This window comes from Carcharhinus amblyrhynchos, chromosome 4, assembly GCF_965287045.1.
Source record: "Carcharhinus amblyrhynchos chromosome 4, sCarAmb.v2.hapA, whole genome shotgun sequence".
In the NCBI taxonomy this organism is placed as follows: Eukaryota; Metazoa; Chordata; class Chondrichthyes; order Carcharhiniformes; family Carcharhinidae; genus Carcharhinus; species Carcharhinus amblyrhynchos.
Window position 1 is genome coordinate 60,456,450 of NC_137327.1, and position 25,142 is coordinate 60,481,591.

At 44.0% G+C, this 25,142-nt stretch overlaps 1 protein-coding gene across 4 annotated transcripts in view; it reads right to left on the bottom strand.

Annotated features, from left to right (window-relative positions):
* Positions 1–25,142, bottom strand: part of fcsk (fucose kinase) — a 376,885-nt gene that overhangs the window by 44,781 nt on the left and 306,962 nt on the right. For all 4 annotated transcript variants that reach the window (XM_080187245.1, XM_080187243.1, XM_080187244.1 and 1 more), the window contains 6 exons: positions 19,525–19,644; positions 18,760–18,955; positions 18,170–18,297; positions 13,529–13,630; positions 2,836–3,006; positions 117–190 (listed from right to left, as the gene is read on the bottom strand). In XM_080187245.1, the coding sequence (XP_080043371.1) occupies positions 117–190; positions 2,836–3,006; positions 13,529–13,630; positions 18,170–18,297; positions 18,760–18,955; positions 19,525–19,644 (791 nt within the window). The remainder of the gene's footprint in view (positions 1–116; positions 191–2,835; positions 3,007–13,528; positions 13,631–18,169; positions 18,298–18,759; positions 18,956–19,524; positions 19,645–25,142) is intronic.

The window sequence follows — 25,142 nt, forward strand, 5'->3', positions numbered from 1 at the left end:
CAGCATATAGGATGGGCCAAGTAACCTTCTTCTGTGCTGAGTGTTCTAAGCTTTTATTCCTGAAACTTCCTACCGTATTTTGAACAGTGCACAGGAGGCAACAGAGACAGCCTTACTTTATTCCTGTCCTGTCAAAGAATTCAACCCATGGAACATTCAGAAAGGTTGAGGAATCAATGGTGAAAGGCACCTGTTAGAGAAGAACAAAAAGGAGAATCATTTCCACGTGTCATAATAGGCGAAGTAAAGGTTTATGATATGTCCAAAAAGTGCTAGACTTATATTGAGTAGATTGAGTTCTTACAGATCTAAAGGTGAAATATTAACAGGCATTGCAATTAATTAAAGGTCTCAGAACTTCCCAAACTAGGGTTTGTGAACTGCAAAGTTCCAATGGCTGCTGTGAGGTTCAGACTGAATGTCAACACCTATGTGGCCTCTTTAAATCCTTGTTTTTAATTAAAATGGTGGGTACAGCTTAATTGACTGAGACCTGATACCTGCTTTAAAGGATGCACTGAAAAGGTAAGTTTTTAAAAATCCTTGAAGTTTAAATGCTTTGTCCACCACAACCCTAGCCACTCTTCCTGCTCCCTCACCTCACAGCTCCACTGAGGGGTCATGAAAATCTTCAAGCCCCAAAATGGAGTCACTGTAGGACAAGCTTTGGGAAGCACTTGTGCAGACTTAATCAAAAACGACAGAAATCTAGCTGATTCGGGAATGAAAGATCCATTCCACATTATCATGACGTTCTTTAATATCTAATGATGTAGATTTCACAACCAAATTAAAGTAGCAGATAGTAATCTGAGGGAAATGCTTTTGCCAATGTATTGGAAGTTGGTCACTCCATGTTTTCGTTGATTAAAAAAAACACAAACATCAGTAACAAACTCCTCCATGTCACAAAAAAAAGACTTTTAGTTTAAAACAGGTCAGAGAGTAGGAAAAAAAAATCTGACTTCTATATCAAACACCAGCCAATTTGTGCAAGAATCCCAAAAATCAAAGGGGATGGTCTAGGCAGTTGTAAATGGTTCAGAGTGCAAAATAGGCAGCCAAGTTGCTATTGTCCACTTTGTTCTACCTGCAAAAATCAATTTCACCCTCCTACAGTCTAGTTTAAAACCAAACATATTGACTAATGTAATTTAGCTGACTAATGTGCTTTAGTGAACTCCTAAGTCAAACATATGTCATAAATAACATGATGCAAAATGACATGGCTCTATGCGTTCCTGCTGTATCAAAAGTTGAGCAGGAGAGGGATCTCCCTGTGGCCTGCTGCATGAATGCACCTGGTGTGATACAGATCAGAGGATGTCATTCCAAATCTGTTCTTAGCTGATTACACTTGAGTTACATCAGGATGGGGACGAGGAAAAACAACATCTTCCAAAGTTTCCTCTCCTCACGCGATGGCACTGGCATCCCTGATTGTAATAGGTGCACATGTTACAGAAAGCCAGGATCATCAATTGTCATAAAATCCCTTCTGGTTCACTCATATCTTCTGCCACCTTTACCTGGTCTGGCCTACATGTAACTCCAGATCTCCAGCAATGTGATTGTCTGTTAAATGTCCTCTGAAATAGCCTGCAAGTCACTCTGTTCAAGGAGAATTAGGGATGGCCAGTAAACGTTAGCTGAGCCAGTAACACCCACGATCCCTGAACGAACAAAAGAAATGATGACCCCTTCCATCACTTTAATAACAATCAAGAGTAGACCGGTGGGATAGTAGTTGGCCGTATTGGATTTGTCCGATTTCTTGTATATATTTGGTCAATCTTCCGCATTGCCAGATAAATGCAGTGTTGTAGCTAAAATGGAATAGTTTGACTGGGATGTGACAAGAGTTGTCAGGCACATAGCCTTTGCAGTATCCAATACCTTCAGCCATTTCTTGATGTCACATGGAGTGAACTGAATTGGCTGAAGACTGACATTTGTGATGCCAGAGACCCCTGGAGGAGGCCAAGATAGATCATCAACTTGGCACATCTGGCTGAAGATTGTTGTGAATGCTTCAGCCTTGGGCGGGATTCTCTGATCTCATCCATTCCCATCCTGCTGCAGAGAGAGCGGAGAATTTGGCGCCAGCCAAAACTCCATTCACTGCAGCCACAGATGAGGTGGGAGGTTTTCGGCACTTACCTTTTGCACTGATGTGCTGGGCTCCCCCATCATTGAGGCTGGGAATATTTGTGGAGCTTCCTCCAACAGTAGGTTGTTTAATTGTCCACAACTGGATTTGGCAGAACTGCAGAGCTTAGATGTGATTTTTTGGCTGCGGAATTAAAATTTTTTTTTACTCCATTCTTAAAGTTACAAAGCCAATGCTCAGAGTGGATTGGTGGACCCAAGTCCATTTCTTGCTAGTTCCAAAAATCGAATTGAAATTGAATCTAATTCATGGTCCCCACAAGAGACAAACAAGATCCAAGCTGACAAGAAAACGCATTGCACCCCATCTTGGGTTTGATCCAAACTTGGACTCAGCCAAAAGAATTGCTTTGCTCTGTTATATGCAGGTTATGCTGCTCGGCACACTAGTCTTGTGTTGTAGCTTCACCTCATATTTAGGTATGCCTGGTGTTGCTTCTGGAATGTGCTTCTGCACTCCTCCTGAACAGTTTGATCTTTGCTGTAGCAGGGGGCTATCCTCTGAGATTAGGGATGTGGCATATTGTTGGAGTAGAGGGAACAGAGGAAACTTTGCTTTGCATCCACATACTCTACGAGAATGGTTGTTACAAATGCTGACATCGTTCATCTCTAAGCACTGCAGAATTCTTCTAGATCCAGTTAACTGAGTAACACGTATCACACCTGCAAATCATCCTGTCGTCCTATAATGCTGAAAATCTTCAGTTTCAGGTCCCTCAGCCTGATGTGGTGTCCCTGGATGATAACATCACAGAGCTGGTATTGGCAGAGTGCAACTGACGACATCAAATCCACTCCTGAAAGAAGACAACCGGAGCGAAGATGAATGGATCCCTGACAAAAAAAAGCAAAGAGTATCTTTCAGAAATCCATATCAATATTATAACTTCAACAATAGTCTGAAACAGCTCCCTATTTTTAATGTGTTTGTTTCAGGAATTTTGTTTTTTATTAATCCAGTTCTTCTGTTTATTCTTTCCCTGAAGTGCTGAACCACACTATGATACTGGCTGTTCTACCAGCATCCCAGCACTTCACCAACATGGTCATTCTCCATGTGTGGGCTCAAGCAGTGAGAGTTAATTAGCTCCCTGATTACAGGGAGATATGATAGGGTAGCATGCAGTTATGCTTCATCATGTCTTCACACACTTATACCTTTAGCAGCCTTGGGGAGACGCGTCAGCTGCTACATGCAATATGTGGGAGTTCCTGGAGACACCGCATCTCCCGAAAGTCCACATTTGCACCAAATGTCTGGAATTGCAGCGTTTGAGGGCCCGGGTTAGGCATTTAGAGCCGAGGCTGGAAGATTTGTTTTTAGTCAGGGAGAATGAGGCGATAATGGATAGGAACCATGGTCACGTGGAGATCCCAGAGCCTAGAGGGGGGGATGGGTGGGTTACTGTTAGGAAGGGGAAAAAGAAGAGGAGTAATGGTCCAAACACTACCCCAGTGGTAGTTTCCCAAAATATCAGGGGTAAGGCGACAACTGGGGTAGAAAGGGCAAGAGAGGAAGACCAGAATGCCTCAGAGGGAAGGAAGGGGGCTGAATGTGAGATAGTGGTGGGGGATGGGAGGGTTAAAGGTATTGATAGGCGGTTCTGTGGGAAAAAGCGGATCTCCAGGATGGTAATCTGCCTCCCTGGAGCAGGGATACAGTATGTGTCGGAGAGGGTAGAGGGAATCTTGAAGGGTGAAGGGACCCAGGCTGCTGTAATTATACACGTAGGAGAGAAGGACGTAGGAAGGAAGAGCAGGGGGGATATACGTAGGCAGTTTAGGGAGTTGGGAGCCAGGCTGAAGTGCAGGGCCTCCAGGGTGGCGTTCTCTGGGCTGCTGCCAAGGCCCAGTAATAGCAGGGCTAAAAATAATGAGATCCTACAGCTGAATGCGTGGCTGAAGGATTGGTGCAAGACAGAGAGTTTTAGTTTTGTAGACCATTGGGAAGTCTTTGTGAGGGAAGGGCACCTGTACAAGTGGGATGGGGAACATTTAAATGGGAAGGGCACACATATTTTAGCTGGGAGGTTAGCTGGAGTGTTTCGGCAGGGTTTAAACTAATATGGAGGGGGAGGCGGGGGGGTGGAGACAGGTAGCTCAGTAGGCACTGGGATTGGGAGTGAGTTGGGTGACAGGGTAAGTCTAGTTGAGAGGAAGATCTCTCAGGAGAAGGAGGATCCGAGTGGGCCTGTGGGTCTTCAGTGCATCTGTTTCAATGCGAGGAGTGTAACGGGTAAAACGGATGAACTTAAGGCCTTAATGTTCGCGAGGAATTTAGATGTGGTGGCAGTGACGGAGACGTGGTTAAAGGAAGGGCAGGATTGGCAGCTAAATATTTCTGGGTATAAGTGTTTTAGGCATGACAGGAGAGGGTCGAAAAGAGGAGGGGGAGTGGCATTGTTAGTTAGGGAGCGCATCACAGCGGTGCAGAGGGAGGATATTATAGAGGGGGTAGGAATTGAGTCTCTATGGGTGGAGTTGAGGAATAGGAAGGGAACAACTACTATGCTAGGGGTGTACTACAGACCGCCTGCGGGCAGTGGAAGAGGGTATATTTAGAGACATTTTGGATAAGTGTAGGAAGAACAGGGTTGTTGTGGGAGATTTTAATCTCCCTGCGGTGGATTGGAAGGTGCCTAGAGCAGGGGGTTCGGACGGGGAGGAATTCGTAAGATGTGTATTGGAAGGGTCCTTGGAGCAGTATATAGATAGCCCGACTAGAGAGGGGGCTATACTGGATTTGGTTCTGGGCAACGAGCCGGGTCAGGTGGTTGAGGTTGCAGTAGGTGAACATGTGGCTAATAGTGACCACAACTCTGTCTACTTCAGGATAATAATGGAAAGAGATAAGTGCTGTCCTAAGGGGAGGGTGCTAAATTGGGGGAAGGTTAGATACAGCCGGATTAGGCAGGAGCTTAGGGATACAGACTGGGATAGGCTGTTGGAGGGCAAGTCCACATTAGGCATCTGGGAGTCTTTCAAGGGAAAACTGAAATGGGTGCAGGAGAGGCATGTGCCGGTTAGGAGGAAGGATGGGAAAGGTAGGATTAGAGAGCCGTGGATCACTAGAGATATTGAGGACTTGGTCAGGAAGAAACGAGAGATGTACGTTAGGTCTAAGCAATTGGGAACGGAGAGAGCGGTGGAAGAATGCAGAGAGAGTAGGAAGGATTGCAAAAGGGGAATTAGGAGGGCGAAAAGGGGGCATGAAAAGGCTTTGGCAGGTAGGATTAAGGAAAATCCAAAGGCATTTTTCTCCTATGTTAGGAACAAAAGGGTGGCTAGGGGAAAAATCGGTCCCCTCAGGGACACAGGAGGGGAATTGTGCTTAGAATCTGAGGGAATGGGGGAGATCCTGAATGAATACTTTGCGTCGGTGTTCACGAAGGAGAGGGGCTTGGTGTCTTGTAATGTCTTGGAGGAAGCTATAGACCAATTGAAGGAATTATCCATTACGAGGGAAGAAGTGTTGGGCTTTTATGTAGCATTAAAACTGATAAATCTCCGGGGCCTGATGGCATATATCCTAGGCTGCTTAGGGAAGCGAGAGATGAAATTGCTGGGCGTCTGACGCAAAGCTTTGTCTCTTCTTTGGACACAGGTGAGGTCCCAGAGGACTGGAGGATAGCGAACGTGGTACCGTTGTTTAAAAAGGGTAGGAGGGATAACCCTGGTAACTATAGGCCGGTGAGTTTGACGTCAGTGGTAGGCAAGTTGATGGAGAGGATTCTTAGGGATAGGATGTATGAGCACCAAGAGCATTGTGATCTAATTAGGGATACACAGCATGACTTTGTTAAGGGGAGGTCTTGCCTTACCAATCTGGTAGAATTTTTTGAGGAGGTGACAAAAACAGTTGACGAAGGATGAGCTGTTGATGTCGTCTATATGGATTTCAGTAAGGCGTTTGACAAAGTCCCTCATGGTAGGTTGGTAGAAAAGATTAAGGCTCATGGGATACAAGGCCAAGTACCTAGATGGGTGGAGAACTGGCTTGCAAAGAGGAGACAGAGAGTAGTAGTGGAGGGGTGCTTTTCTAGCTGGAGGTCTGTCACTAGTGGTGTGCTGCAGGGCTCAGTACTGGGCCCTCTTCTGTTTGTAGTATATATAAATGACTTGGAAGAGGGAGTAAGTGGTGTGATCAGCAAATTTGCTGATGACAGTAAGATGGCTGGATTGGCGGGCAGTGAGGAGCAGTGTCTGGCAATACAACGGGATATAGATAGGCTGGTATATTGGGCAGATATATGGCAAATGGAGTTTAATCCTGATAAATGTGAGGTGATGCATTTTGGCTGGAATAATGTAGGAGGGAGTTATATTTAAAGGGTAAACCTATAAAGAATATAGAAACGCAGCGGGACCTCGGGGTGCAAGTGCACAAGTCTTTGAAGGTGGCAGTACAAGTGGAGAAGGCTGTGAAGAAAGCCTATGGTATGTTAGCCTTTATAGGAAGGGGTATAGAGTATAAGAGCTGGAGCCTGATGTTGCAGTTGTATAGAATGTTGGTTAGGCTGCATTTGGAGTACTGCATCCAGTTCTGGTCACCTTACTACCGGAAGGACGTGGAGACTTTGGAGAGAGTGCAGAGGAGGTTTACCAGGATGTTGCCTGGTATGGAAGGACTGGGTTATGAGGAAAGATTGAGCAAATTGGGGCTGTTTTCCCTTGAAAGACGTCGACTGAGGGGGGATCTAATAGAGGTATAGAAGATTATGAAGGGCATGGATAGAGTAAACAGTGGTAAGCTATTTCCTATGTTAGGGACGCACAGTACGAGGGGCCATGGGCTTAGGGTGAGGGGGAGAGGTATAACACAGATATTAGAGGGAGGTTTTTCACACAGAGGGTAGTGGGGGTATGTAATGCTCTGCCAAGCAAGGTGGTGGAGGCAGGCATGCTGGATTTGTTTAAGAGTTACTTAGGCAGGCACATGAGTGGGTTGGAGATGGGAGGATATAGGACACTGTTTTAAATAAGGTTCATTAGCATTGGGACATCCCTGGTAATATATAAGTAGGTTTTAAGTCGATCTGCCTTGTTGTCCAACGAGGGGCATACACGCCATGGGTCGTACTAGGGCTGCTCTTGGATGTTCGAGAATAGCCTAGTGCTTCATGTCGTTAGTGTGCGCATAAACTGGACCAGATGTTGGGCAACACGACAGCTCAGCGACTATCACTGTTTGCTGTGCAGACACATGGATTTGGGCCAGTATCTGTGGCAGTTTGCGCATTCTCCCCGTGCTTGTGTGGGTTTTCTCCGGGTGCTCCGGTTTCCTCCCACACCCCAAAGATGTGCTATTAGGCTGGTTGGAGGTAATAAATTGTCCCTAAATTAGTTTCCCTCAATGTGGAATGCCATAATCATAGATAAGGGTCATGGGTGCAGTGGGGACTGGTAATGTTAAAATGGCGGCACAGGCTCGTTGGGCCGAAGGGCCTGTTTCCCGGGCTGTTTTTGTTCTCTTTGTAATAGGCTGCAGCAAGGACAAGGAACCCACAAACCCAACTGTGACACCTTTAGAAAGGTTGTGGGTTCAAGCTCTGATCTAAAGATCCGAACACAAAAATCTTGGCTGACATTTTAGTATAGTACAGAAGGACTATTGCATTGCCAGAGATACTGGGGTGAGTCTCCCAGCCCATTGTGTTGCTCTAGTAGTGCAATGTGCCAGGAGACATTAGTGGAGGCAGTTTGGACAGCTCCCTGCTGGATGCATGGCCTCCACAAGTCTCCAGTTCCAAGTTTCATGTAGTAATCAGCTCTGCTCCAGCAATTGGATATTTAAATATTTAAATTACTCTCCCCCGCCTTCCGACTCCAGTGGAGTTTACAACAGCTTCTCACTAATGGGGAACTGGCAGCTGACCCTCGAATGAAGGGAGGCCATGGAGGCTCCCCTCCAGGTCTAAGGGTTGGGGGCATCACCTGGGCGATGCCTGTCTATTAGTGCCAGCCGGTGTCTCTGGCACTGCCCATTGGGCATTGAGCAGTGCCAAGGGGGCAGAGCCAGAGAGGGTTGCAACATTCTAGGCAGGGGGGGGGGGGGGGGGGGCGCTGTCACTCTGCACAAGGATCAGTGGCAGAGTGAGGGAATGGACATGACTGGGGTTGACCATCCGGGCTGGGGAGGTAGGGGAGATTGGAGCTGGCAGGAGGAGACATCAGGGTTGGCCCAGAGAGGTCTGCGAGGCCAGCGATAGAGCAGTAGGGAGGCCGGCAGTGATGGGAAGTCAGGAGACTAGCCAGTGATTGGATGGCTGGCAATGCAAACCCACTGCGGAGGTGCCGATTTCCACTCTGACAGCTCGGCGCACGTGTAGTGACCCGCTCAGCAATATGCTGCTGACTTCTCCAGCGGGAATAGGCCCCAAAGATTTACAGCTTGAATCTCGCAAAACACTCCACAGTGTTCAGAGTGTGGGAGATACATTTTGAAAGTCATGCTAAAAACACCAGAGGGAATTACTCCAGTTTTCACATGAATTTGGCACTTACTTTGGGAGCATCACCCTCACTGAGTTTCTGATGAGATGTTAAACTAAGTTTGCCCTCTCACTTAGGATAAAAGGTTTTGAAGAAAATCATGGGAGTTTCTTCCTGGTATGCTGGCCAATAAATGCTTTTCTCATAACATTAGTAAGATAGAATATCTGGTCATGGGGAGGGGGCACGCTAAGCTCACCAGGGAAGCCAGCTGCTGACTGCCAGGCACGTGCCCTGATTACTCACAGGTGTACACAGAATATGGGAGATCTGTCACCCCCACCCCATAGACACTCCTTCTGCCCCACAGATCCCATCCCAACTCAACACCAGGTGCAATTCCTATTTTTAACCTCTCACTGAACATTCCGCTGGTGGGGGGTGGGGGGTGTAATATCATGCTCAATATGTTTCAAGAATACTTCTTTGGCCGTGAAGTGCTTTGATGCATCCTGAGGTTGGGAAAGGTGCTACATAAATGCAAGGTTACTTTCGTGATGGCTGCAGCTAACACATCAAACCTCATGATGGCTGTAATACCGTGACTAGTTGTTTCCTTCCATCTACCCATACTATAAATTCATCTCTTTACCTATTGGGAGTCCCTGTGCCTTGCATCATCCATAATCAAAAAGGTGAGAGACTGCTTACTCCTCCATGATCAACACTTAGACATTTCACAAACATGGTATGAAGTCAAACATGTGCTTAATAACCAATACAGGTATATAGTACTTTGAGGATACCTTGTTGCAAATAAGGTGGGGGGTACATCTGCTTCACTGTTCTAATCCAGATCAAGGCACCACAGCAGCAGGGTATCACTTGTGTTTTGTATGGGCTGACCTTCCATTGAGGGAACTGGATGGGGTAGGCAGGTTGACTTCTCAGTGGCCTGCTTCCCCACACTATACATGTCTTTGGATGGAGCTGTACAATTGAGGATGAATCCTCTACATCCACAATTTTTGATTGGTTTTGATCTTGCTGCAAGATTGTGTCTTGGATAGGAGTTTGCTTAGATTTCTGCCAGTCTCAGTTGCACACAAAGCAAGCCTTGGGAACTGGTCATTGGGTCTAATCTGGATCCAACATTCCTATTGTTAGAAGTCAGCTACTAAAAATGGAAATAACAATAGATGTAGAGAAATGTGGAGACTGTTTCAAGGGATGTGGAGTGTTGCTAACTCAAGACCCTGAATCTCTTGTGATACTGCTCAAATAGCAGGGGAGCATGTTCATTTAAAGATTATTTTTAAATAAACTCTCCTGTCAATTTTTTCTTGGGGCAAGAAAAGGAAAACCCGCATTTATAAAGTGCATATAACAACTCCAGATATTCCAAAGTGCTTTACTAGTTATGAAATACTTTTTTCAAAAGTGGTCTTGGTTGTAAAGTAGGAAACACTGCAGCTGGTTTGTACATTGCAAGATCCCAATGTGAAAATAACCAGATAATCTGCTATGATTATGTTGGCTGAAGGATAAACATTGATGCCTATGGCAATAATCCCCTGCTCTTTGTCTAATAAAGTTATGGGATTTTTTTGCTTCCAACTGAATTGTCATTGAATATTTTTAAGATGGAGGTACAAGACCACAAGAAATAGAAGCAGGAGTGGACCATCAGGCCTTTCAAGCCTACCCAATCATTCAATACGATCATGGCTGATTGATGCTGGCCTCAGCTCTTTTTCTGCACTATTTCTACACTGCCCCCGATTCCCTGATATATCAAATATTTATCCACTTCACTTTGAATACTTCTAATGATCCAGACTCCACTACCCTTTGGGGCAGTGATTTCCAGAAATTCACCATCTCCTGTGAGAAGAAATTTCTACTCACCTCAGTTTTATATGATTTGCCCTTTATCTTGTAGCTATGTCCTCTTGTTCGAGACTCTGCCACTAGTGAAAACATCTCACCATCCACCCTGTCAAGTCCCCTCGGGAACTTGTATGTTTGAATAACCCCTCACTCTTCTGAACTCCAAGGGATACAGACCCAGACTATTTAGTCTCCCTTGATGGGACAACCCTCTCATCCCAGGAATTAGCCTGGTTAATTTCTTTTGGATTGCCTCCAATGTTACTATGTTCTTTTTTGGGTCAGGGGATTAAACTGTATATAGTATTCCAGGTGAGACCTTACAAACATCCTATAAAATTGAAATGAAACCTCCCTATTTTTAAACTTCAACCACTTTACAATAAAGGCCAAAATGTAGTTTGCCTTCTGAATTACTTGTTGGATTTGTCTGCTAGCTTTTTGTGATTCATGCACCTCTGTACTTCACTCACCTGCAGTCTCTCTCCATCTAGATAATAATCTGTCTTTTGATTCTTCCTACAGAGTGCATGACTTCAACTTCCCCACATTAAACTCCATTTGTCAGGTTTTTGCTCAGTCACCCAATCGATCTATATTCCAATGTCCTCATCACAACATGCTCCTCCATCTATCTATGTATCATCAGCAAATTTGAAAACCTTACACTCTGTTCCTTTCTCCAGGACATTAATGTAAATAGTAAACAACTGCAAGCCAAGAGCTGTGGTACTCCACTAGTTACATCTTTCCACTCTGAAAAGGACCAATTTATTTCAACTCTCTGTTTTCTATGCGACAGCCAGTTTCAGTCCGTGCGAATACACTTTCCCCAATTCTATGGACATTTACTTTATGCACTAGCCTCTTATGCAGAACCTTGTCAAATGCCTTTTGGAAATCTAAATACACTGCATCTACAGATTCCCCTCTATCGACTCACCCTGTTACATCAGAAGACAGAAGATAGGAACAGGTGGAGGCCATTTTGGCCTCAAAGAATTTGAGCAAATTTGTCAAACATGATTTACCTTTCCTAAAACCCATGATTCTAAGGAGAATCCCACTCATGAAAGATTTGGAGTGAGGCGACTTTAAGCAATTGGTTAAAGAAAAGCAATGAGGCGAATTTAAAAAAGGGCAGCACGGTGGCACAGTAGTTTGCATTGTTGCCTCACAGCATCAAGGACCCGGGTTCAATTCCAGCCTTGGGTCACTGTGTATGTGGAGTTTGCAGATTCTCCCCATGTCTGTGTGGGCTTCCTCTGGCTGCTCCAGTTTCTTCCCACAGTCCAAAGATGTGTGGGTTAGGTTGACTGACCATGCTAAATTAACCCTAGTGTCAAGTGATTAACAGGGTAAATATGTGGGGTTACGGGAATAGGGTCTGGGTAGGATTGTGATTGGTGCAGACTCGATGAGCCGAATGGCCTCCTTCCGCACTGTAGGATTCTGTGATTCTTAAGGAGAAAACTAAGTTGATTAGTTTTGATTATACTCAGCTTTCCTAAATGATTAGCTATTTCCTCTTTAATTAATACTCCAGCATCTTGCCAATAATAGATGTTAAACTAACTATAGCTCCCTGCCTTTGCCATTCGCTTTTTTTGAACAAGGGCATCACACTGGCTGTTTTCAATTTCAGGTACCCTGCTGGAATTTAGCAAGTTACGAAAAATTTCAACCAACGGGTCCACTATCTCTACAGCCACTTCCATTAAAACCCTAGTATGCAGTTCATTGGGTCCTGGTGACTTGTTTGCTCTAAGCACATTGGGTTTCTCTAATAGTCTATCCCTGTAATTGGGTAAGTTCAACCATGTTATTTGAAAGAAGCCCATTTGATAACGACGAAGATTGGTGCAAAAAATTTATTTAGCATAGCCGCCATTTCTTTGTTTGCTATTATCAATTCACCAGCCTCATTCAGTCGAGGTCCCAGATTTACCTTAGCCGTCCACTTCCTATTTATATGTCCATAGAAACTGTTCCTGTTTGTTTTAATGCTGCATGCAAGTTTTCTCTCAAAATCCATTTTCTCCCTTTTTATGAGCTTTTTAGTCTTTGCTGCTGGAGCCTATAAACTTTTCAGTCCTCTGGTCCACCACTATCCCTTGCCACTTTGTATATCCTGCTTTTCAATTTAAGATTATCCTTGACCTCCTTTGTTAACCATGGATCTTGCCTCTTTCTCGTGGAATCCCTCTTTTTGATTGGAATAAAGTCCCGCTAAGCATTTTGGACCAGCTGTTTGAATATCTGCCTCTGCCCATCTGCTGACTTGTATCTTACCTTGTTTACCCAGTTCACCTTAGACAACTCCTCCCTCCCATTATAATTGCCCTTATTTAAGTTGAAGACACTGGTTAAGGACCTATGGCATTCACCCTCAAACTCTATCTGGGATTCTATCATATTGTGGCCACTACCCCCAAGGGATCCTTAGGACCGATTGATTAAGATAGATTGATTCCTTGCCTAACAAGAATCTAAGGTTATAAAGGGTAGATGGGAATATGGAATCTGAATTACAACAGATTGGTCAAGATCTTAAGGAGTAGGCTCGAGCAGTCCAATGACCTTCTTTTGCTTCTATTTTGTATCATATACTTAAATATTTGCGAGTAACTGCAGAGTGAAATCACAGAATCCCTACAGTGCAGAAGGAGGCCATTCAGCCCATCAAGACTGCACTGACCACAATCCCACTTGGCCCTATTCTTGTAACCCCTCAGATTTACCCTGCTAATCCCCTAACACTAGGGGCAATTTAGCATGGCCAATCAACTTATCCAATACATGTTTGGACCGTGGGAGGAAACTGGAGCACCTGGAGGAAACCATGCAGACATGGGGAGAATGTGCAAACTCCACAAAGACAATGACCCGAGGCCGGAATTGAACCCGGATCCCAGGTGCTGTGAAGCAGCAATGCTAACCACTGTGCCACCATGCCGTGAGTTACAAAAGAATACATAAGAACATTTTTCTCTGATGACCAAATGGAGTGATTCAGTTAAAGCCAGAGGTTTACCTGTAGGTGGCAGTGTTGAACAACACTACTTGGCTCGATTCTGATTTCCCCTTCCAGCAGGCTATTGATGACAGAACAATCCTCGCTCAACATATCATAATGCTTAAAGAAAAACCAAACAGTTCATGAAATATCATAAACTTCATCCTTTTGCTTTGATTCAAACTGAACATGTGAGCTTTAAAACATTCCAAACTCAGCTTCAATTTTTAGCAGAATTATCATTAACAATAAGAATTTGCATTTATATAGTGCCTTTAATAATGGGGTGTAGCATTTCACAACAGCATAATCCACAGGAGATATTTGGTCAAATGATCACTAGTAAAAGTAATAAATTTTAAGGAATATCTAAAAGAGGAAGAAGAGAAAAGTGGAGACGTTTAGAGTGAATTCCAGAGTTTAGGGTCTTGACAACTGAAGGTACAAGCTTCCAGTTGTGCAGCAACATTACGCCAACTCTGGCGGGTAGGGGGGGGTGGTTTGGGGAGGGGGCAGGGATTATTTTCTGCTATCTGAATGTGGAATAGTCTGGCCTCCATGGTTTCCCCCTCCTTTCTGGTGGCAAGGAGAAAGAGGGAAGTTGAAAATTCCCAGTACCCAAGGTTCCTGTCCCGGAGGTGGGAAAGGCTAAAGATCAGCAGCAGCCTCCAACACAACACAGGGGAGGTTTTACATTTGTTGTATTTTGAAGTTGATACAAAAATTAAAACAAATATTCCAAAAAGTTTTTGGTTCCTTAATTTCAATTGTGGAACAAATCAGATTTTGTGATCAGATCACAATACTGAGGTAGAACTTGTCTCCAAAGGGAGGGAGAGATGACTGTGGGGTTGATTACTTCAGGCTTCTATGGAACAACACTATCAGAGGTGCTCAATCTATCCTCTCAGTCACAGGTGGCATGTAGCGTTTGAACCTGTGAACATAGCACAGACTGACCAGCAGTAAGACTTTGGGCCCTTCTGTGTTCTAAGTATCAGACCTTTGCAGAGTTGGGAAGGCACTGCAGACCTAAAAATGGCCACCAGACCCCAGCTGTGGAAATCCTGCCTATTTCCAACAGGCCCCATTTTTACTGGTAGGGAAAGGGATCAGAGCATTAATCATACAGGAAGGGAGACACAGTGGCACAGTGGTGTGCACTGCTGCCTCACAGCACCAGGGACCCAGGTTCAATTCCAGCCTTGGGTCACTGTCTGTGTGGAGTTTGCACATTCTCCGTGTCTGCATGGATTTCCTCCGGTTTCCTATCACAGTCCAAAGATGTGCTTGTTACGTTGATTGGCTGTGCTAAATTGATCCTGGTGTTAGGAGGTTAGCAGAATAAATATGTGGGGTTACGGGAATAGGGCCTGGTGGGATTGAGGTCAGTGCAGACTTGATGGGCCAAATGGCCTTCTACTGCAGTGTAGGGATTCTATGAAGGTAACCCAAAAACAGAATGGACATTTGAATATAGGTACTGAGTTCAAACATATCCTATTTTGGCTGTTGTAAGGGTCTTAACCTGCAACACGTGAGCCACAAATTGATGGAGGAGATTTAAGAGCTTTTGCAGGGTGGATAAGGTTTGTATAACTATCTTGAGCTGAAGCCTTTTTTAAATCCTGTGCTCTTTAAACTAAAGATACTGGATGCAGCTGTCAGTGGTGAAGCTGGAGTACTTTGATTGACAAGTCAGCTGTATAATAATAAAAAATTAAAAGCGAAGAGATATCCAACTGATTTTACATCAATCAAAGAGGAGACGGAATAGAACTTCACTGAGTTAGGATCTGGAATACAGTGCCTTACAGTGTGGTGATGGATGATTCAGTTGTGGCTTTGAAAAAGGTAAGCATGCTAAAGGGAAAAATTTGCAGGGTTATGGAGAAAGGGCAGAGGAGTGGGATTAGCTGGGTTGCTCTTACAGCAGGCTAACTGGCCTCCATTTGTGCTTTAACAATTCGATGAATCATCAGGGCAGCACAGTGGCTAGCACTGCTGCCTGACAGTGCCAGGAACCTGGGTTCGATTCCCCACTTGGGTCACTACTTGTGCGGAGTCTGTACGTTCTCTCTGTGTCTTGTGGGTTTCCTCTGGGAGCTCTGGTTTCTTCCCACACTCCAACAGGCGCTGTAGTGTGGCAATGAGGGATTTTCACAGTAACTTCATTGCAGTGTTAACGTAAGCCTACTTGTGACAATAATAAATAAAACTTTAAAAAACCTAAACTTAAAACTTATAAAACACTCACAATAATGTAAATAGCACTCATACTTTTATGCTCTGGTAATTATCAATAAACAGTACTTACTCCTTTATCAAGTTTTCTTAAAACTACGACTACAGTACAATTTGATTTCACTTCCAGGCAAGTATCAGGAAAATGTCTTGTTGCAGCACCATTGTGCTGACCTTCAGTTTTAGAAGCTTCAATATGTGGTGACATTTCCCCAAGGCTAATCGTTGTGAACGCTTGGCTGAGTTTCAAAAACTACAACTGTGGCAGCAGTGGGTTCGGAGTTCACAGTTTGATTGATAGCGTTAAATAACTAGGGGTATGAACAGAGGTGAGGGATTAAACAATTGAGATTTTTGATGCTTTCATGAATATAAGTTTTTTTTATGATCAAGTCTGTATAATGAGAGGGGTACTTGATTTTTAGAAGTTGGTTTCTTTTCATCTCCACATGGCTACTGAGGTTTGCCCATGGTGGATACAGTAGGAGTTAGCATTGCATTAGAACTGGGTTATAAAGAGCCATGAAGTGTGGGTAAAGTGCATGAGCTGGATTGGAGTTAGCATGGAAAGTGTGAGGGATAGGTGGAAGGTGAAGGCTAGAGGACCAAGTTGCAGAGAAGCTAGGTAGGCCTTCGACCCTGCTTCTGGGATTGGTGGGTCCAACTGCATCCCTCATCCCACCCTGCCCCAGGACAATAAAACCTCACAATTCTGGGCACTGTCAACTATGGCTGTGGTGGGGCAAGTCGGGAAATTTCCCAACTTGCGCTATCCATCTTGGCAGCCAAAATTCAGTCCTAAATACTACTCCATTCTTGAAGAAGAAAGCAAGAGAGAAACTAGAAAATTACTGACATAACTGTTCAGCATCTATTTAATGTATTTTATTAATGCTGAGAGACTAGGAGCTGTAGAAGAATAAAGTTATTAAGGGGGTTACATGGATAAAGGTTAATACATAGGTATAACAAGTAATCAAAAACGTGGTGGAATATTGTGTCAAAGGAATTCAAAGGGAGTGAAAATGATGCTTTATTTGTATAGATCCTTGTATAGATTTGTATAGGTCTGACCGTATCAGGTGTTCTGCATTGAATTGTAGCACCACAGTTTCATAATAGAAACAGATACGTTAACCTTAGAGGGAATCGATTCACCAGAATGGCCCTGGGATTAGAGGTCAGATTATAAAAAAATCAGTTTGTATTCCCTTAAATTTAGAAGATTGGTGTGTGATCCAATGGAGGTGTTTAAAATGATGACGGAGAACTGACCGTAGGAACAAAGAAACAATTTACACTGGGGGAATTCAGACCAAAGAAAAATAATTTTCGCCAGACCATCAGAGAATGAAATAAAAAAAATGTTTTTGCACAAAAGGAAATGGAACGATGAAACACTCTTCCCGAATAGACTCTGGATGTTGGGTCAATTCAAATTTTCATAATCGCGATAAACAGATTAGTGTTGGTTTAGCGTATAAGGAATGTAGATCAAAACAGGGGAGGAAAGAGTAAATGGAACTGATTTACATCAGCCATAATTTAACTGAAAGGCTTACTCCTCTTCCTATAGCCGAGTACCATACTATGGACAGATACTCACTGAGCTGTGGTGGGGGAGAGGGATAATTGGGTTATGAATTTGGACTATTTACCCTATTGGAAGAAATCTGTGCGGTTGTCAGAGGGTGAATGGGAAGAACATAGAACATAGAACATTACAGCGCAGAACAGGCCCTTCGGCCCACGATGTTGCACCGACCAGTTAAAAAACAATGACCCACTAACCTAAACCAATCCCTTTTCGTCCATAAACCTATCCACGGATCTCTTAAACGCCCCCAAACTAGGCGCATTTACAACTGCAGCAGGCAGGGCATTCCAATCCCTCACCACCCTCTGGGTAAAGAACCTACCCCTGACATCCGTCCTAACTACCCCCCCTTAATTTAAAGCCATGCCCCCTCATGCTAGCTTTCTCCATCCGAGGAAAAAGGCTATCACTATCCACCCTATCTAAACCTCTAATCATCTTATATGTTTCAATAAGATCCCCTCTTAGCCGCCTTCTTTCTAGCTAAAACAACCCCAAATCCCTCAGTCTCTCCTCATAGGACCTCTCCTCCATACCAGGCAACATCCTGGTAAACCTCCTCTGCACCCTCTCCAAGGGGAGGATATTGCTGTTCCCCTGCAGTCATTGGGTCAAAATCCTGGAATTCCCTCCCTAACGGCATTGTATGTCAACCCACAGCAAGTGGACTGCAGCAATTCAAGGCAACTCACCACCACCTTCTCAAGGGCAACTAGGGATCAGCAATAAATGCTGGCCAGCCAGCAATGCCCATGTCCCACGATTGAATTAAAAAAAGTGGTTATCAAGTTCTGTAGTATAGAGTGGGCATTACGTACAGTCAGCTCAGAATGAACAATGTGACGGGCCACGAAACAGCTCGACACGCTTCCCCTCTGCGTCAGGTTCCGTATGTGATCATCTGCCGACAAGGTCATGTAGTCATAGCAACCATCAGCTATGTAGGCTGCAAAGTACAACAAACATTACCACATCAACTTTGGCTCAGTTGGTTGCACCCTTGTCTCTTGAATCAGAAGGCAATGAGTTCAAGTTCCATCCACAGACTTCAGTAAATGTAGAGCTGAATCATATAGACAAAGACAAGCCCAGAATAGAGTGTAACCACACACACGAGGACAGCCCCAGAGCACAGTTGAACCACAGAGACAAGAACAGGCTCAGGCTGGAGCTGAACCACAGGTTAGGTGAGGCCCAGAATGGAGCTGAACCATATAGACTTGGACAGGCTCAGACTGGAGCTTAACTATACAGAGTAGGAAAGGCCCAGAGTGGAACTGAACCATACAGATATTTTTGTAATTATGTATGTAGCTGTGAAGAAACAATACCTGAAAAGTCAAGCTGTAGTGGAGCAATTATACAGACAAATTCAAACACGGAAGGCATGAGCACAGTTTTCACTCACCCACAGTAATGGGAATTCCTCGGAGTTCCTGCCACAGCACAGCTCTGGCACTCCTCATGATGGCCATGTCACTGCCATCAGCTCCAGTGGGCTTAGTAATGTCACTGCTCTGCAGAACTCTACTTGCTTTGTTCACAAAGACATCTTCACGAGTGTGGCGTGCCATGCACAGCAAGATGTCAAAGAAAATGGACAGCTGTTGGAAGGAAAGAATGTATAACAAACAACAGAGATACAATTCATAAGTACTTGCAACAAAAACCTGATGTGTCTGACATTTCCTCTCCTGAAGGCACAGAGTCATGTTGGCATACAAGCCTCCTAGTCACCCTCTGTCATATTGCCAATTCTTCAATTGAGTCTGGACCCCACAACACTGTGCCAAGCATTGCTAACTCTCATGGCACTTGCACTTCTGAGTCAGAGGCTGTGGGACCAAGCTCCACTTCAGAGATGCAAGCCTACAATCTAGGCTGACATTCCGGTTCAGCAGTGAGGAAGTGCTGCACTATTGAAAGTGCCATCTTTCAGATGAGATACAAGTTGGTTTCTCGGTTGGATACAAGTTGAGTTCACCTAGTGTACTCTAGCCTGACAGGAGAGTCAACTCTGCCAGATATGACTGAAAGACGCTCTTGTCAATTAGCTGTTTGTAGGATATGGGTAACATTGACAATGTCAGAATTTATTACCCATTGCCCTCAGATGATTGGCAGCTCCTATGTTGAAAAATTACTCACTGGGCTCCTATGACTTTAGCAGTACCTGAACGGGACGAGTTCCCGAATCCAAACCCATGTAGGTGCAAGAGTCCAGAGGAGGGGTGACATGTGTAGCCAGGAGTTTCTCAGCAGTCTCCCATGAAAAGAACACAATACCCGATACCTGGGGGAACATGAAACAAACATTGGCAGAGGTGTGGCTTCACTTCTTTTCTAAGTTGCAGCTTCTCAGAATCTAAGGAATTTATAAATGATTTAGATGTTGGTGCAGATTCCCTTTACTCTCCTGTTGCGAGGTTTTTACTCATTCCAATGTCTGATCCCTTAATCACTGATTGTTCTTCCTGTTGTTCAAGTAGCCATTCTTCACCTGCAAGCCATGAGGATTTGCACCCTATTCGACCTTGCGCGGGAGGGCTAGGCGACACCACAACTGTCCAACTTGGCATGCAGAATGGAGACAATGGGGAGAAATGACTGAAACTTTTCTATAATGTGAGGGTAGTTCTATTTGGAGTACAGGGGTAGCCTGCTACAAATCGCTCACTGCCACAGTAAAATGGAGGTAATTGAGTAAAAAAGTGCTTTTTCATCTGTGATTCAAACTTGGGATCAAGGGCGAGAAAGATGCTTTTAGTGCTGCAAAAGGCAATATAAGTGTGCAAACATTCCTGTCTTGTAACTTTCTTGGTCTACACCAGTCTGTCCCCAACAGCACAAGATGAATGCTTCAATCTCAGTCTTGCAAGTTTCAGTTGACCCAGTAGTCACAGCAGGATTGGTTCTACATACCCATCCTACCCTCTACTACTTACTACCCTTTGCGTGAAAAAGTGTTTCTTGGTCTCACTCCTAAATGACCTAGTTTTAACCTTAAGGTCATGTTCCCATGTTCTGGATTCTCCCAGCAGTGAAAACTGATGGAGGAGCATGCAGTTAGAAAATGAAAGGAAAAAAACATATTCAGTGTATTAGCATTTCACTGGACTGTTAAAATAAGCAGAGTTATGATGAACCTTGTTCCCAGTGTAGATACAGAATCCAAGGGCTTCGGATTGCACCAATTTGTCCTCAAATTACTTTGGGCACCTCTAATATTGGTCTTCTGATAGTCACACACCCTCTCTTCAGCAAAGGTAACTGGATAGTAATAAGGAGCAGGAGTATTAGCTTCTTTTTCCCAGTTCTAATCTCAGTGGTGTGCCTCTACTCTCAACATTATGTGTCCTACCAAAAGGAGAATATTAAATACCTATATTTAAAGACCTAACTAATAACTTTACCTCAGTTGCAATGTATTATACTACACTAATTAGATGCAAAATAGGAGATTTATTTATTATACAGAAGACCATAAGACACAGGAGCACAAGTAAGCTATCTGATCCATCGAATCTGTTCCGCCATTCTATGAGATCATGATTGATCTGACATGATAATTCTCTACTCCACTTTCCCGCCTTATCCCCATAACTCTTGATTCCCCTTTACTGATTAAAAATGTCTATCTCAGCCTCGACCATACTTAACAATCAGCCTCTACAGTCTTCTGCACTAAGGAATTCCACAGATTCACTGCTCTCCGAGAGAAGAAATTCCTTCTTGTTTCATAATATATAGAGGGATCTGGGTGTGCAGGTCCACAATTCCCTAAAACGGGCAGCGTCGAAGGCTTTTGCGAGGTCTCTGGGGAACTCTCTGCTGGAAGACACTCGCATGGAGGACAGAAGAAACATTTCAAAGACACACTCAAGGCCTCCCTGAAGTCGCTTGACATTGACATGACCACCTGGGAAACGCTGGCACAAAACCGCCCTACCTGGCACTGTCTCATCCGCAAAGGCTGTCAAGCTCACGAAGCAAGGCGTATTGCTGAAACACAACTTAAGCGTGAGCTGCGCAAGTCCAGAGCCACCAGCGCAACAACTACAGTGTCTATACAAGTCTGTCCAATATGTGCCAGGACATTCTGTGCCCGAATTGGCCTGATCAGTCATCTTCGGACATACCGCAACCAGTCTCAAAATGCCTAATGGTGTCGAGGTCCTCATTGATGACGATGGACGAACAACAACAACAACTAAAACGAGCAACACAGATGGCCAAGGTGATTAAAAAGTCACATGGCATGCTTACCTTCATCAGCCAGGGCACTGAATGCAACAGTTGGGAAATCATGCTGCAGCTATATAAAGCCTTGGTTAAGCTGCCTTTTGAGTATTGCATGCAATTCTGGTCACCTCACTACCAGCAGAATGTGGAAGCTTTGGAGAGAGTGTAAAAAGAAAGTTCACCAGGATGTTGTCTGGTCTTGAGGGTGTTGGCTATGAGGAAAGGTTGGATGAACTAGGATTGCTTTCACTGGAAAGATGGACGCTGAGGGGAGACCATATAGAGGTCTACAAAATTATGAGAAGCATAGATAGGGTGAATAGTCAGAGGATTTTCCAAGGGTAAGAGTGTCAATTACAAGGGGGCACAGGTTCAAGGTGGCGAGGGGGAAAGTTTAAAGGAGATATGTGGGGAAGGTTTTCCGCGCTGAGAGTGGTGGGTGCCTGGAACGTGCTGCCAGTGGTGGTGGTAGAAGCAGGCACATTAGCAACGTTGAAGAGGCATCTGAATGGGCAGATAAATAGGGAGGGAAGAGAGGGACCGAGTTAGGGCAGAAGGTTTTCGTCAGTTTAGTTAGAGCATCATGATTGGCACAGGATTGGAATGCTGAAGGGCCTGTTCCTGTGCTGCACTTTTCTTTGTTACCTTTGATTCTTAGTTCTCTGTCTTAAATGGAATTATGCCCTCTGGTCCTAGGCTCTCCCACAACGGCAAACAACCTCTCAGCATCTATCCTGTCAAGCCCCCTGAGAATCTTATATATCTTAATAAGGTTGCCTTTCATTCTTCTAAACTTCAACTGTTCCAGGCCCAACCCACTTAACCTCGCCTCATAAGAAAATCATCTATATTTGGATCAAACTTAATGATGCCTCTCTGCACTGCCTCTAATGCCAGTATATCTTTCCTTAGATAAGGGAACCAAAACTGTTCACAGTATTTCATTTGTGGTCTAACTAGTGCCTTGCACAGTTTTAACAAGACTTGCACACTTTTCATACTCCATTCCCTTTGAAATAAAGGCCAACGTTCCATTTGCCTTCCTTATAACTTCACAGAATCAGAGAAACCCTATAATGCAGAAGGAGGCCATTTGGCTCATCGAGTCTGCACCGACAACAATCCCACCCAGACCCTATTCCCCTTCACCCCACATATTTACCTCACTAATTCCTCTAATGGACGCATCCTGGGACATTAAGAGGCAATTTAGCATGGCCGATCTTCCAATTTGTGCGGGTTAGGTTGAACATAATTTCTTATGTTCTTATGTTCAACCTAACCCGCACAAATTGGAATGTGGGAGGAAACCAGAGAACTGGAGGAAACCCATGCAGACATGGGGAGAACATGTAAACTCTGCACAGACAGTGACCCAAGCTGGGAATCGAACCCAGGTCCCTGGAGCTGAAAGGTAGCAGTGCTAACCACTGTGCCATCATGCTGTCCCATGTTGAACTTGCATGCTAGCTTTTAGTATTTTATGCAAGGACCCCAAATCCCTCTGAGCTGCAGCTTTCTCCATTTAAATAATATTCAGCTCCTTTATTCTTCCCATCAAAGTGCATAACTTTCCATTTATTATATTGGGGCAAGATTGTGACAAGATTTTGCCCACTCTTTTTTTGTTGATGTGCTTATTGAAAATTTTCATATATTTTACATAGCAAACAAATAGATACAGATCCACACAGTGCTCCCATGTACATTCCAATGCAACACGGTACAGGGCTCCCCGTGGCCAGGGGACAAACCCCTGGTACCCCCGGCACCCACCCTGCCCAAGTCCTGTCTAATTGCACCAGTAGTGACGGTAATAATATAAAAACAAAAAAGCAGAGGAATGCTGCTGGAGAACCAACTGAGCACCGAAACAGCACAGCCTATAAACTAGCGAACAGAGAAAAGAGAGAAAGAGAGACAGTGAAGGTGACAGAAGAGAGTGGAAGGGAAAAGAGAAAAATTCCACTCATTTAACCTGTCTATATCTCTCTGTGGACTCTCAGGCCCTGATTTTACTGACACGGTGAGTGGGGCTCGCAGAACAGCATTCCCTGTTGGCCTTGGCATGATCTTACAAGCCTCCGGCTGCCATGCCGAAAAAATCAGGACCTCTGTGTCATCCTCACCACTTGCCTTCCTACCTATTTCTGTATGATCCACAAACTTAGCAATAGAACATTCACCTCCCTCATCAAAACATTTGTTCAGAGTACCAACAATACAGCTCACCTCAGACATAAAAAGGCAGAAATTATATCTGAGGTTCTCACACAAACACTTATTGCATCCACAGTAAATTTTCTCCCAGCAAAATTAATACAGTTATTTATTTTGTACAAAGCCGTGGCCAGACTTCAGCTGTTTTACAGCATTCAGTTCTAGATTCTGCACTTTAGGAAAGATATAGAGACCTTGAAGGAGTTGTAGTGGAGATTCACCAAAATGATACTGGGGTTCACAGGGTTAAAGGAATTATCTAATCAAGGTGTTTATCAAACATTCACCTAATTGGGATAAATTACATTCTGAGGTGGGGGAATATAGAACAAGAGGCATAATCTTAACATTAGAGCTAAGCTGTTCGAGAGCAGAATCATCTAACATCTCTCAAATGTCTGCTATTGCTGGGAGTCATTATAGCTTTTCAGATGAAGATTTATTATACAAGGATAGGTGTTAAGGTGGCTAATGTAGTTAACATACATATCAGCCACAATCTAATTGGATGGTGAAGAAGACTCAAGAGACTCATTGATCTAATCCTGTTCCTAATGTTCTTATTATTTAAAATAAATGTATTTAGCCAACGACTCCCTATGACAAGCAGCTGAAGTGTATCCCCAGGCTCAGCCTTAAATCAAATCCCAGCCTGACATCTGAGGAAACATGGTATTTTGTTAGCCTGTTTCCACATTGGCAGTTTTTGAACATGGCTATTTAATAACGACGGGCACATTCCAGAAACAAGTGGGTGGCATGTAAGATAAAGACTTGGCTCAATCTTAATCGATAACTCTTCTCTTAAAGCTCTTTGATGTAGAGATGCAGTGCATTAAGTTGGTCCTCCCAAAATTACAGATAGTTCAGTTATATTTCACTACTGTGCTGAAGTTCAGTGGAGACTAGAGATGATATACAGAGAGCAATTTAATTGCATATCTATTCTTCTGCAATGACCCATAGCAGATACAGGCCACCTATATAACATGGTGTCTATACAAATGAAAGAACAAAGATATGCAGAATTGAGGCTAGTTTCTTAATAAGGGAAACAAATGCAACCCTTGCTATGATGATGGTGGATTAGTGAAGTTTCATTGAAAAATTCATTACTAGAGAATTCCACAAAAGAGTGAAATGTAAAGTCTGCACCATTTGTTTGTCAATTAGGTTTCAGATATCTCTTTTTCAATGGGTTGTTAGTTTCCCCTGAACTTTGCAGTTAGCAATTACTTAACTACTTCAAAGCACTTTCTTGATGAGCAAGGCATACAACAACAATCCTTGACCAGTGAAACACCCTACCAGTGTTCCTTGCAACTTCCT